This window comes from Melampsora larici-populina (assembly GCF_000204055.1).
Source record: "Melampsora larici-populina 98AG31 unplaced genomic scaffold MELLAscaffold_12, whole genome shotgun sequence".
Classification (NCBI taxonomy): domain Eukaryota; kingdom Fungi; phylum Basidiomycota; class Pucciniomycetes; order Pucciniales; family Melampsoraceae; genus Melampsora; species Melampsora laricis-populina.
This window is the reverse complement of record NW_006768776.1, coordinates 972,366-986,381: the sequence shown is the minus strand read 5'-3', so window position 1 is coordinate 986,381 and position 14,016 is coordinate 972,366. Positions and strand designations below refer to the sequence as shown.

Below are 14,016 nucleotides of genomic sequence, written 5' to 3'. Positions count from 1 at the left end.
TGGATGGCAATCGAGGAGGATAAAGGGCTTTGCAGCTCAGCTAGGCCGATTGGTGACAGGCCCATATGAGCAGTTATCGGGTACAAACCCGATGTTACATGCGGTGCTGACCTGTAGGGGGTCTTAAGCAGGATTTGGCTAAGTTGCGGTGGTGAATTTCAAAAATTTTCCCCCGGATGACTTGTTTGAGGTCGGGTTTAACAAGTCGTCTCTGAGCGCGGCTGTTAACACGGGAACTCCACTAGTAGTCGTTCTCCTTGTCCCCTTCAATTTGACTACTAGTGGAGCAATACAGGGTTCCGCGGTGGAGCCGAAAGGTGTTGAGTTCGAAGGAAGGAAGGTGGACCAAAAGAGACATCAGGTTTTTAAAGTGTTTTCAAGATATATAAATAGCAATGCATGATGCATCCCACAAAATCTTTCAAGCCGAGGTCAACTTAAATATGTATACAAAGTCACACACTGACCCTCTGACACGACTATTGCTCACGCGTTCACGAGTCACCAATTCCAAATGTCAGTATAAATCGTACATATATATTTCCTCGTGCGACAACGACAGAAATGTGGTTGAGCTTTTGCTTTTTTTGTTTTTTCCTGCTTTTTCCTCTCGAGGGTCAGCTCGTACACTCCATAACGTGAGAAATGCTCATTTTGCAGGGAGAAATTCTGTAAGCTCTCTGCATGTTGCCCTACCAAAGGTATTTTGGTCTGGACCCAAGAGAAAAGGTGTTTGCACAGGGATACAAAGTTAAAACTGAGAGTTTTTTCCCAGTTTCCCAGTTTCTCAAATACAGCCAAAAACGCAAACTGGGAAACTGGGAGAACGTGGGAAAGTTCCAAACACAGCCAAAAACAAAAACTGGGAAACTGGGGAAAAAATCGGATTTTACTACAGTCAATTTCACAAAGCTTGGAAAGAATTCCGCGCCAATTTGCCCAAGTTTGGCGGGCAAAAGTTTCCAAGCTTTCTGAAATCGACTGTAAAAGCAGCCCCCCCTCTGAAGGGTTGACCGCCCCCTTTTAGTCGGGGAAGACGTTTACAATACAAAAGCGTGTGAATATGTGTGAATTCAAAACAACACATAGGGGGCGGTCTTGAATTCAGGTGAAATGGAAACTGGATGAGATGCTACAGAATGCTATTGATACTATCTTGCTTCCAGTCTCTGGCATGGCAGAGGCAACACCTGATAACGCATGTTCTTCTGATCGACTTTCTCTATATGATGATGACGATGAAGCAATGAAATATCCAATTGTGTTTCATCATCACTTATCAACCATGATACATTTTGGTCTGAATGTGAGGTGTAACATATAACCTTGATCTAATGAAGGATCTTATCATTATCAATCAAATCTTTGCTTCGGTTATTACCAATCGATTTTCTTTACGTGCGCATGTGTTCAATCATCACAAGAAAGAACAAGGAAGAAGTAGAAATATTTATCAATCACTGCGAAAGGGGGGCAAGAGGAAATTTGTGATTGTAAACAACGCCAGGGAAGGAGATTTTTGAATCACCAAGCACCAAGTCCAACAACAGATCTTGAGCCATGAAAGCAGGAGGAGGTGATAACGATGCTTTTAACGATTGGCTTCCATTTCACCTGAATTCAAGACCGCCCCCTTGATGTTCAGTTTTGCATTCACACGGATCAATAACTGACAGCCGTTTTTATATTGTATTCTTCTTCCCCGACTAAAAGGGGGCGGTCAAGCCTTTGAAGGGGGGGCTGCTTTTAGTAAAATCCAAAAAATCCCAGTTTTAACTTTGTATCTAAAATATAAATACGTGGAATCAACTCGCATGAAGTACCGTTCTCTTTGGTCCGGCTCTTTTTTTAATGCTTTTATATGTTTTATGGTTACCACTTTCACTTCACTTCGCTCCGCTTCTATTCTTTTCATGCTTTGATATATTTTCTTTTAATGGTCATAGTTTTATCCTTTTCTGTCAATTTTTGCATGTGTTTGTGAGTTCATTTTTCATGATCCTGCTGCCTTATTTGTTGTGTTGCTTTGAAACCTCGGCCTTTCATTTGCTATTGAACTGTGTCTCTTGATCCTACCTATTTATGGATGCTCTTATAGGTTTGCGTTGTGTCTTCGTTATGGATCATAGCAGTGCTTTCCCGTTCACCCTTTTGTTCTGTTGCTTTCCATTTTCAATCCCGAATTTTGCCCATTGTTGAATCTAATGTCGCCAATTCAATGAACAAGCTTTTCAGCCTACCACACAATTTGGTCTAACTGGCCTATATAAGAGCCTTCTACATGAACCTTTCTTCTACCTTCAGTCGCCCCACTCCTTCTCATTTTCCTCATCGACAACCAAATTGCCTATCTGACAACTTCATTATTGTGTTTTCGGCATCAACAACCAAACTGCCTATCTACAATCTTGTTTATTGTCTTTTCCCTACCTCTTCGTCTGACTTTCTCTTCTCTTTGCTTAATCTTCCCCGGCAATATTCTTGTTGCCCACCTTAACATCTGTTCAATTTTCTTCTCTCGACTTTAACCTCCTTACATCTACTTGTTGCATTGCCTTTATTTCTGGATCATTTCCCCCAGCAACTCTACCTCTTCCACCAAAGCCAAGGCTCGCACCCTGCATGTCTCCGGTCGAATGGACGTCTACAAAGTTGTACGTGTCTGTTTCATCTATCCATTGAAGCTAATGTTATACTTTGGTTACAGTTATCCACGAATAGCACTTCTACTTGTCCTCTACGTGATGCTCATGTCTTGATCGTTTGCAATTATTCAAATGTGTAACCACCAGATAATTTGTGGGCACTGCTACTGACTGCTTTTACTACTCCAATCATACTGTATTTAATGACTACAAAAAAAACGAGAGCTTGTTCAAAGTTGTGTAAATTCAATTGATAACATGCATTTCCCTGTCTGTGATAATAAAATATTGGACAAGCTTCTTGATCACCTCCAAGGGGTGCTGGCACTAAATCATTCAACTTCTGTGACTCGATGTTGTGACAATCACCCTGGGTGGGTTTATTTTCATGATTTGTGGAATTTTGAGGTTTGGTTGCTCAATTCACTGCATAATTAGATATTTCAAGTAAGTTGGCAATTGAACTGGTGCGGGCATGCCCGCATAGTCTCTAGTCCCCTAAATGTACACTAGTGGTCTTCAAAACTCGTGTTCAGTGTCCCAGAAGTGTCCAGAAGTGACATCCAGAACCTTCTGGGACACCCCCAGAATAAATTTGGGGTGTCACTTGTGGACACCTCTGGGGATATTTGAGAACACCTCGCACCCTCTGGAATCCAAAGACTCTACTCACCCCACCAAGATGCCGCGAGTCTCAGCACGACGGCAAGTACTCCCAGCTCTGAAAGGGGTATCACGCCACCTTCTAGCTTACCCCACCGACTATACACCTCCAGCAAATTGTTCCTCAAGAAGCTCATCTTTGTTATCAACCCTGCTCCTTCTGCCTTGTTTATTACCTGATAATCTTCGTCTTCAACCAATCCAGCGCTTGACTTTGTCTCTCTTACTTAAGAGTAGAAGTACTCAACCCCTCATGGACTTTGATTTGAAGAAGACTGAAGTGGAAGTTTGGTTGGCGGAACTGGAAAGCATTGAGAATTGACGATACCTGGCTTTGAGAACTCTCCGAGAACGTGATCATTCACAAGAACTCTTCGTCGCAATGATGCATGCTCCTGAGGTTACGTTCATAAAAGTGGCAAGCTATCTCATTTCTCAAGTTTGTTTTTTTGGTATTAGCTTCTAACTGTGTTCTTAATATCCTATTTGAGGATGTGATTAGGCGCAAATGAAAAAAGGTAGCTTCATCACGCTTTTGGGTTACATCGAAGATAGTCAAGTGTTCAAAAACACCTCAAGTAATCCTCAAGCACAGGTTGAGTTGCAACTTCTGGTTGCTCTAGCGAACTTGGGGTTGTCAGGAAATGGCGGACAAGTGGCCCTCATAGGCAACTTATTAGGTGTTTCAGGTGGGTGCTCATATATATTTCAAGTACATCATCTCGGCATTAACATCTTTCCGTTTCCACAACAGATGGAAGTGTAGAAAACTATACTTGGAGATGTGTAGCCGCTATCTTGAATTGCAACCACAATTCCTCTCCTGGCCATCCGAAAATGAGCAGAAACTTATTTCAAACAAGCTCTGTCAAAAACACCCTGTTCTGAAGGGTTGTGTGGGGTTTATAGAAGGAACACTTATCCCGTTAGCTTTTGGCCCGGTAAATTGCAAAGAGGATTACTGGAACCATAAGTACTTTTACGGAGTCAATTCAATGCTTGTGTGCAATCATCGGCATCGGATCACGTTTGCTCGCCACGGTTGGTGTGGAAGTGTCCATGACCAAAGAGTGCTCAGAACATCCTTGGTAAGTGTTCATTTAAATCATATCATCCTGTCATGGACTGATGATATGATTCATTAGATTTGGTGTCACCCTGGTGATTACTTCAATGAGGGTGAGTATCTGATTGCAGATTCCGGTTATAGTGCTTCGAAGTGCACTTTGCCTGTTTTCAAAAGAAATTCAGCCTGCAAACTTCCTGGACTCAAGAATGCCTTCAACAAAGTCCTCAGTGAGGCACAATCAGCCATTGAACATGTCAACGGAATGCTCAAGTCCAGATTCCAGATGCTGAAAGAATGTCGGCTTCTCTTGCGAGATAAACAATCTATGAAGCATTTAAATGCCCTGCTTATGACATGTTGTCTCCTTCATAACTTCTTATTGGATGAAAACGAACACAGCGCTTTCACATATGGTCTCCCAACCCCAGCCAAGCGAGAAGAGGAGCGTCAAAATGCAGAAGAGAACGTCGGGGTTGTTGATGAAGTCCTTGCAGATAACAATGAGTCATTAAGAAGACTGGTCTTTTGCAATTTTTGTAGCCTAATGGGACACGAATGATCAGTTGTCAGTAAGTGATCTACCTCACTCTTATATTTTCTGTGATGTAATGAGACCTTTTTTTGATTTTTTTTCTCGTTTGAACACTTGCCCTTAGGAAGCAAATTTACAAGGTAGGTAGCAATTGTTGCTTCTGATTTTCACAAGTATTAGTTTTTTTGGTTCTTTTTAAAAAAAATAAGTAAATCGTATAGGATTAATTTGGGTACTTCCAAATTTAAATCCACTGGATACACACATGGTTAAAATAAAGTTGTATTTTGTTTTCATTTCACCAAAATTTTTATGAAATCCAATGTGTCTTTCTTTTTTTTTGAGAAAAAAGGAAATGAGCCAGTCGTCTCACTTCACATACATAAGATGAAAATCCATCAATAAGCACAGTGAGTAGTGATCACCTCACAATTTTAATGAATAAACACTAGAAAGAGATAAATTTCACAAGAAACAATAGGGCGGTTCAAGAAGAGAACCGCGAGCCACGTGGTCGCCGAGTCGCGATCAGTCTTTTTAAGGTTGCTCAATCCTTAAAAAGCTTGATCGCAAAGCGGCAAATGCTGTAAACTTATGTTTTACAGCTTTGTAAATTCAGGAACACAGTCCCAACCGTTCTTTTTTTGGCTTTGTTTTCTTTTTTGTTTTCTTGTGTTTTTGTACAGAATTTTTGTTAATGAAAGAGGAAGCCACTGAGAAAAAAAAGACAAGAAAACGAGGTCCTTTCTTGACCAAGAATCGTCAGAATCCAGGAACAAAAAAAGAAAGAATAGAAGTAATTCTTTTTTTCGGCTCAATTGTCCCTGTCTTTTGGAAATTCAGGGACAGAATTTAAAAATTTTAAGGCCGATTACAAGATCGCCAAACCGTGAACCACCTCTAAAGGTGGTTCACGACCTTGAAATTATACTTAAAATTTACAGACCCCAAACAAGATGTAAAATATAAAAAAGGGCTGTAAAAGCCCTTCTTGAACCGCCCTAATTGTTATGACGTGTTTTAAAACAATTTTAAACTTCTGTGAACACAAGAGATGTTTGAATACAAGTTGTTTTTAATATTTTTAACTCGTGTGTGTAAATAAGACAAGATTGAAAAATATAACATAAGTCATTTTATTTGCTCAGATGAGTGTATAAAAGTAGAGAAATATAAGGGAAAAAGTGATAAGTTTGAAATAACTTGTTTTAAAAAAAAGTTGGTGTCATGGATAAGCTCAGTTGTCTTGAACCAAAAAGGTTGGACATGATTATACTTCATTTAATATTTTTAATTGTTATCAATCATTTTGTCCACCGTTTTTTTAGCTTCAGACCAACTCATCTGAAAGTTGTCCATATACTCTTTGTAAAGACGACCTTGCATGGAAATATCATCCATGTGATCCTTCTTTTTCTGACTCTGTCAGCCCTGAGTACTGAACCATAGTACCAAAGGCTGACATGTAAAAATAAGAAAAACCTTAAAAAACAATAATTACAACTCAGACTCAGTTTCAAGAGTCAAAATACATATGAATTAACATATGTAACATATGTAAAAGGTATGTAAAAGACTGTGTAAGTACACGTCTTTTACATGTCCTAAGATTACATACATTTCACAGCTGTAACATGTATGTAACCAAGTAAAAAGGTTAATACCTATATGTAATAAAAACCTAACCTTGGAACCACAAATTGTGCGCATAAGATCTTCAAACTTCAGACTATAAAAACTCTGAATATGCGAAATTTAGAAACATCATCACATTACAATTTAACACTTTTTATTATTCAATAAATCCTCATCACCAACTAGATTATAAGCTTTTCGTAAAGTGAACTTTACTATCTTATTTGTGATTGTTATCTTGATCTTGTGGTTCTCAATCTTGTTTATTGTGTTTGTTCTTGAACACAATATTGTCATAGTTGTTGATTACCATTCGTGGAATCAAACTATTAAGGAAGTAGGATCCTTAAGTGCTGCTTGATCTGATTGGGATTTGATCAGACCAAGAAACTTTAAACCTTCGTAGTACCTCTATTAGTCAGAGTGTAAAGTACTAAACACTATAAAGGAATTTAGTGTTCTTAATCATTTTATTTCTAGTCAGAAAGATAATTGGTTAAGGGAAGTCACTGAAGATTCAGTGCGCATTAACTCAAATCCCTAGAAAAGCCTTTCTTTAAAGGTCCTCTAACTGCAGTCTATACTTGTTTGTTACAAGTATAGGGCCAGAACCTTGTTTTTCCGCTTATAAACTCTGTAGATCATAATCCCTACGAGTTTATACCCTTTTCTTAGTGATTTACTAGCCTAAAAGAAGCTAGTAGCTCACAGACTCTCTAAGTCTCTCTCCATTTTATCCAGTTCAAGTGCCTCACGACTTCGCTTGAGGCTCTTTGTCTCTTCCAAAGTTTTTTTCATTGAATTCGATTTGAGCTTGCTGTAATTCTAGCGCCTCCCTTTTCATTTTGAGTTGTTGGATAGAACGAGTGTCTTCATCAATTTCGGGATTCAAAGATTTGGTAATTGCTTCAGACAGTTCGTTGGCAGATGATACCTCAGACTTTCTCGCCTCTTGTTCAGCCTTCATGTAACTCATTTTAAATGCCCACTCAGCCTCATGTTCTTCCCGGGAAGGCAAATGACTTGCTAAAAGTGATGAAGCTGGGCCGGAATTCATACGTGATTTGTTTGAGACTGCAGTTTTAGAATCCACGATTGAGCTTTTACAAGGTGATGATTGACAACCCTTTGATTTGATAAGAACATTGGAATCAGTGTCTTGTTGACTATTCACTACTTGACTAGAAGACCCAGATGTTTGAAAAAGATTGGTTTTTTGACTCTCACTACAATGATTGTTGTCACAGTCAGTTAAATTATCGAATCGAGGACTCTCATGAACACCTTCAAGTAATTGATTGAAATTATCATAATTATTTTCTTTGAATTGATCTGACTCAATGCCTTCTACTTGATCTTTTGCTGAATAATTTAAAGATTCACTATTGTTATGATTAGGTAAGATATCATCTAAATCTATCACATTGTTAGACTCTTGTATATCATCTGGCGAGTTTGCCTGTCGCCGTCCAAAGGCAGGAACCATCTCTTCATAGTACAGGCACTTCTTTTTAATCATCGCTGTTCAAATCGTTAAACGCAGTCAATCAGCATTAGCGGTACACATCAACCTGAACCTATGCACATGGAACTAAAACTCACCCTCAAACTTGTCTTCGACAGATGACAGCAGTTCCTTCCATGCCTCACTATCCGATTCGTAACCGTTTTCTTCTTTTTCAGCCAACACATCCTCCATTAGTGTCTTTTTCACACCTTGACCAGTGTCCTTATGGAAATCCCGCGCGTTCCGGAAGTGCTTCTCAAGATCTCGGATCTAAACCCAAACTCATCAGCATTTGTAACCAAAAGAGATACTCCAATCACAAACCTGCTGCTCAACCGATGTTGGGCGTATATTTGGAAAACCGTTCACAGCAAGGTAATTTGCAATATCCTTGGCCACTCTCGCCTTTTTAATTGTTCCACCTTGACCCCTCCACCAATCCAGACAGAACCCGTCACCTTCAGGCATAGTCAGCCATTCAATCACAAGCCACAAGGGACTCTTCCCGTCCTTGTTGAGCTCTGTACGCCACTGGGTTTGAGGACGGCTAGGGGAAGATGGCGGTTTGTTGTTGTTCTTGTCGTTGGATTCTTTTTTTTTCGGGTCCTTTTTCCAGGCTTAGAAGTTGATTCATCAAGACTTGCTGGAGACTCTCAAGTTTCTTGATGTGAATCTTGAAGAGCAGATTGAATTGACTATGGGTAAGATGTGGGAGACATCATTGGCCAAATATGATGGGAGTTGATAGCTTGAGAAAGATGTGGATTGATTGCTGGTGAGACAATTGCTGGCGAGATATGTGGGTTGATATGTGGATTGAGACTCGGCGAGACCAAGGCATATGAATAAGCTCCAATTGGTGCCTGGCCTGTGATCGATGAATTTGAAGGAGTCCAGGAAAGATCGGAGTGGGAGTGGGATGAGGGCATATGGGCCATTTGAATGGGACTTAGGTGGATACAAGATGGATTGGTTGCAGATCCATACAACTGTGCATATTTATTACTTATGTAGATAAACTTTCGAAAATTCCAAACACCCCAAATTTATTTTGGGGGTGTCCCAGAAGGTTCTGGATGTCACTTCTGGACACTTCTGGGACACCGAACACGAGTTTTAAAGACCACTACTACACACTTTTTTCGCAAGGAATCACAAAAGTTTCCTCCTTTAAACCAGTCCAAATGATTCTATCTTCTTAACACTTGTAACATGGATTCATGTAGCAACTGATGTGTCACTTACAAGTACCCTCCTTTGAGCAACTTTGGCACTTGTTCAAAGGAAGGAGGAAGAATATTCTCAATGGTGTTGAACCCCCCTATCAATTTCAATTTTTTTTCCACTCATCTTTTACTTAATCACTCTTTTGAAAATACCTGTATAGGCAGTTTAGGGTCAGATAGGGTGTTGTTTATTGTTGGAAAAATTATTTATCCTAGTAGGCATTACATCTTGGGATTTTGTTCAAAGATGTTGCTTTCAATTTAAAAATGCATTTTGTCAAAGGTTCCTTATCTATGTTTGAAACTGATCATTCCTGTTTTTTTAACAGAACCTATGGAAGTTAAAGAATCCTTTACTGGTTCAAGTTTTTCTAAACAAGAGAAGTTTTGCATAAACAAGACTTTGAAAATCTACAATTGCCAAGAAAGAAAACTAACTTGACCTCTTTCAGAAAATGTGATGAAGGCTCAGACTTGCCCAACATCCTTGTCTCATACATGTGCAAGTCTCCGCATAAGTTTTACTTGCATTGTCCTTGACCCATCACTCCACTCCAGTATGTACTACAAAGTTTTGTAGGATGGAGCTGATGAAAGAGCTTTGAATAAATGAAGGCACAGCTTAAGGCTTAGGTCCATAATCAAGGTCTAAGTCGTGAGGTGATGGTATAGCTCATGTACAGCTCTGCCCAAAGAACAGAGAAGAGATTTACAGCTCAAACAATTTTGCACTCTCAGAAATTCTACTTTTCAACATTTTTATATACTTAACTCATTTCAATTTTGTTTTTTATATATCTCAAAATGTTGTCATTCACCAAAGACATTGAAGCCGCGAAGAATATGGTAGTAGCAGCAGGAACGAAAATCAAAATAGTTAATAAACAGAAAACAACTTTGAAAGTAGAAACACACAGCAAGAAAAAATCCAACAAGGATGAAGGTACAAGTAACGATACCCAACCAGAGCAGCAGAGCAACGGACAAAGTCAAGACAAACAACAACAAGAAGCCCAAGCGCAACTGGAGGCAAGCACGTCCTCAGGACAGCCAGGAGGAAAGGAGGGACCACTGCATCCTCCAGAGAGGTTCTTGACATCAAGAATGTCACCCACTCCAAAGGGGGCCCTTTGTAGTACATTACAATCTTGACGTCAAGAAATTTTCTGGTGGACACAGTGGACAAGCGGGAAAGGAGGCTAGGAGAGGAGACAAAGGAAAGGATGCAGAAGGATAGAGAGGAGAGTCAAGCGCTGACACAGAACACAGTGAGTGACAGAACAAGAACAGTTATTTTCCATTTTAAATTCTGTACCTCCTGTACACCACCACCTACACCACAGGGCTGGTGGCACATGAGATTTTGCTCTGCCATTGAAATATGTGCTGTCTACATTGCCATACCCGACGTGAGTTACACATGCCAACCAGTGTGAGCTTAACCCAATCTGACCTTTATCATAGCAAGGTGAGCAACGCACATCATAACCAGGTGAAATGACTCACACAGTGACAAGGTGAGCTATCTGACATGACAATTGTGCAAGCTTGATCACCCAATGACAGGTTGAGTGATTCCCCTCAGTGCTCATTGCACATTATTTTGTCTTAATAGCCAGCCCGCTCAAATTGAGCTTGGCTGTTTTTTTGCTGACAGAATTGTGTGTATAGTTCATCTACTATTTGAATTGGAAAATATCCTCAAATACTACATACATATATCAAGCTAGTAGGAAGGATAAGATTGGGAGAGCATAGTTGGAAAATAGAGAGAGAAACGATCAAATAAACTAAAATAGATCTGAAGGTGATGGGGATCCTTGTATCAAAGGAAATAATGTTGTAGATATGACTGAATGTGAGACCTGAAGCTGACACAACATAGAAAACCATTAAACAATGTACTGATGTATGGAAACATAGACAAATCAAGAGAGGAAAGAGATAAACAAGGAAGAGAATTTCTACAAGGCCCAAGAAGATGCACAGCAAAAGAAAAAGAGCCTTCAAAGCCAACTAGGATTGATAGGTCCAACATCATCCTCATTGTCAACCACAAGTGTCTTTGTGTGACATGCAATCCACCACCCGCCTGAATGCTTTCACAAGGTAAGACCTTTGATCCCGGTTTGGTTGATCAAGAAAGTCATCCGGGTCAGTGTGACAAAGTTGAAAGTTTCAACACTTGGCGTGATTGTTAAGGCTTTGTAGGTAAGACTCAGAAGGTGGACAGGACCTTCTGATAAAGATTGGTGATGGCATCTTGAATGGCCAAAAGAGAGTCAATTGGGATAAACTTCAGCCAATTGGTATATTGTAATTGTGCTGAATTTTCACATCCAATGACTTGGCTAATCTCAAAGCCCAGTAACTTGTTGAGGTGCAGAATGCATTGAGAGAGCAAGAAGATCGGATAATCGCCCATTGAATTGGATTTATGAAGAAACAGTTGATGAGCATTTGTTATTGAGATTGAAAAGAGAATGAATGATGATGCAAATGTGAATTATTTACCTGAATTCGTGCCATTGTGAATAGACAATAATAACAACCCCTTGCATACTGTTGAACAGATGCAAAGTAAGCTCAAGGGAGGAGATTGTTGGGAGGAGAAAAAAATTGGAAGTGGTTGAGTGGTCAGAGAATTGAGAAAAGGTATTTGGCCAGTGGGTTGGTTGATAAACAAAGTTGAGAGTGAGATCCAGTGATGTCACTGTCCCTCAGAAAATAAAAAGTGTACAAGTACAAAATCAATTAAGAATTCAAGCCATCCAAGCTGCTTGAGTTGCTGAGCACATGGCTAACAGGTTGCGCTCACACACATCAGCTCACCCGCTAATTCATGTTACGCTAACGTGTAGGATAGGTGACAAGCTTGGGTGAGGGCCACATGGTCTTGATCACCCTACTGTCACCGCATTCTCCACAACGGGCTGTTGTGGGGATACCTTGGTCCCAGTCAAAATTCACCCTGTGGTGTATCCGACCACATTTTTGCCAACCCTGAAAAAGATACATATACGCTTCCCCAAAGCCCCCCCTGTTTTCTACTTTTTCTTTTCAATTCATGCATACACCCCCAATCAACTAAGAAAGGCAGTCTTGTCACTCAATACCGAGGCATGTCACAAGCTATATTGTGAACAAAGAAAGGGATAAAACATATGAAATTATCATAGAAGTTAACACCTGCCAAGGAACCAAAGCCTTTGAGGCACCCAAAACATCTAAAGGATGGAAATGGAATGGTAATGCTAGAACAACAAGGACAATAATAGTCCAAAATAGTGTAGAATCAACATCCAAAAAAGGAAAAGATGAAGGAACCAAAACAACTGAAACAAACCTTGTTTTGATCCATTGGAGATAGATGATGGTGATGCCAAAAGGGCAAAGTGGATGGAGCTAACAGAGCATGAGTACTATTACAGCAACCCAGATAGGGCAGAAGAAATGTTGAGAGTGTTGAATGGCATGTACGGAGGAGCCCATCCAACCCAAGCAGAGCAGGACCACATAACCACCAATGTTGTGAACAACGTACCCAGGAAGTGGGCTAGAAATCCGGAGGAGACAGAAACCGCAAACAGGCGAGAGCTCTCACCAGAGGTAACAGTGAAAAGTCCTAGAACAAAGTCCCTAGTGACAGGTGGCAAAAGAAAAAGCAAGAGCAAAACTGGAGTCGTACTGGTGAAGCAGGTCGCAAAAGGGAAGAAGAGAAAAACTAAAGACCAAGAGGAGAAAGTCAAAAAGGCAGACAAGGTAGACAGCAACACCTTATCAGGTAAGAAGTGCACAAGAGATAACAAACCTAATTAGCCTGAACTGATTGGAAGAACACATTTCTACAGAAACAGAAGATGGAATAACCTACATGATAGGAAAGCCTATTGAAGGATCACTTCTGCTACCGCTAACACCATACTTTGACAACAAGATGAAAACTCTGAACGCATACATCAAATTGGCCGTTTTTGATCAGGCCAGGATTGAAAGAGATCACAGACAAGTTGGAAAAAAGAATACAAAGACCTTGAAAGAAGTTCAAGAAGATGACTCTTCAGCAACCTTCTCAGGACTAGTACCACCAAAACTTGAAGAACTGCTGATGACTTATGGTTTCTGGACAGACACGATGGATCTATTCATCAATTACCTAGAGACGGAATATAACAAACCAATGGCGGAAAACATGTTCAGAAGGCAGAAAGAAAATGTAGTACACATTGAGAGGTCAAAGAAGTGCTGGATGATTGCACTCAGATACTGTATGAAAGTCAGACTAGTTGTGATGGTTGTAAAGAAAAGCAAAGGATGACATGTGATGATTGATGCAGGATATCTTCACAAAGATATCTTACAAGAAGCAAAAGAAGACATCAAGAATAACGGAGAGCGGAAGTTTGCCAAGAACCTGTACGTAGCCGGCGGTGGGAAAGAGACAATTGATCCGGTGACCGGCCAGACAAAGTCTGAAGCCAAGAGATTCTTTGCGTTCAACAATGGGACTGTAAGGACTTAAACTGTCCTCACTAAGGAAAGGGGTGGAAGATAAGGTTTATCTTCTAAGGCGCGTAGAGAAGGGCACCACTACAAGAACTGGTGGAAGGTTTCTAAATTCTAGAACAGAAGTATATATTGATTACAAACTGACTCCAAAGGAGACATTGACAAAGATCAGATCCTTAAGGATGAAAAGGAAAGGAAAATGATAATATAGATGTACCTGACTGCAAAGG

General features: G+C 40.1%; 1 protein-coding gene across 1 annotated transcript; it reads left to right on the top strand.

The window, feature by feature from the left end:
* Positions 1-10,120: 10,120 nt before the first annotated feature.
* Positions 10,121-13,096, top strand: MELLADRAFT_105161 (uncharacterized protein; the record flags this gene model as incomplete). Its single annotated transcript, XM_007408471.1, has 4 exons — positions 10,121-10,412; positions 11,387-11,431; positions 11,816-11,857; positions 12,648-13,096. The coding sequence occupies 4 exons, from the start codon at positions 10,121-10,123 to the stop codon at positions 13,094-13,096; spliced, it is 828 nt and encodes a 275-aa protein (XP_007408533.1).
* Positions 13,097-14,016: the final 920 nt, after the last annotated feature.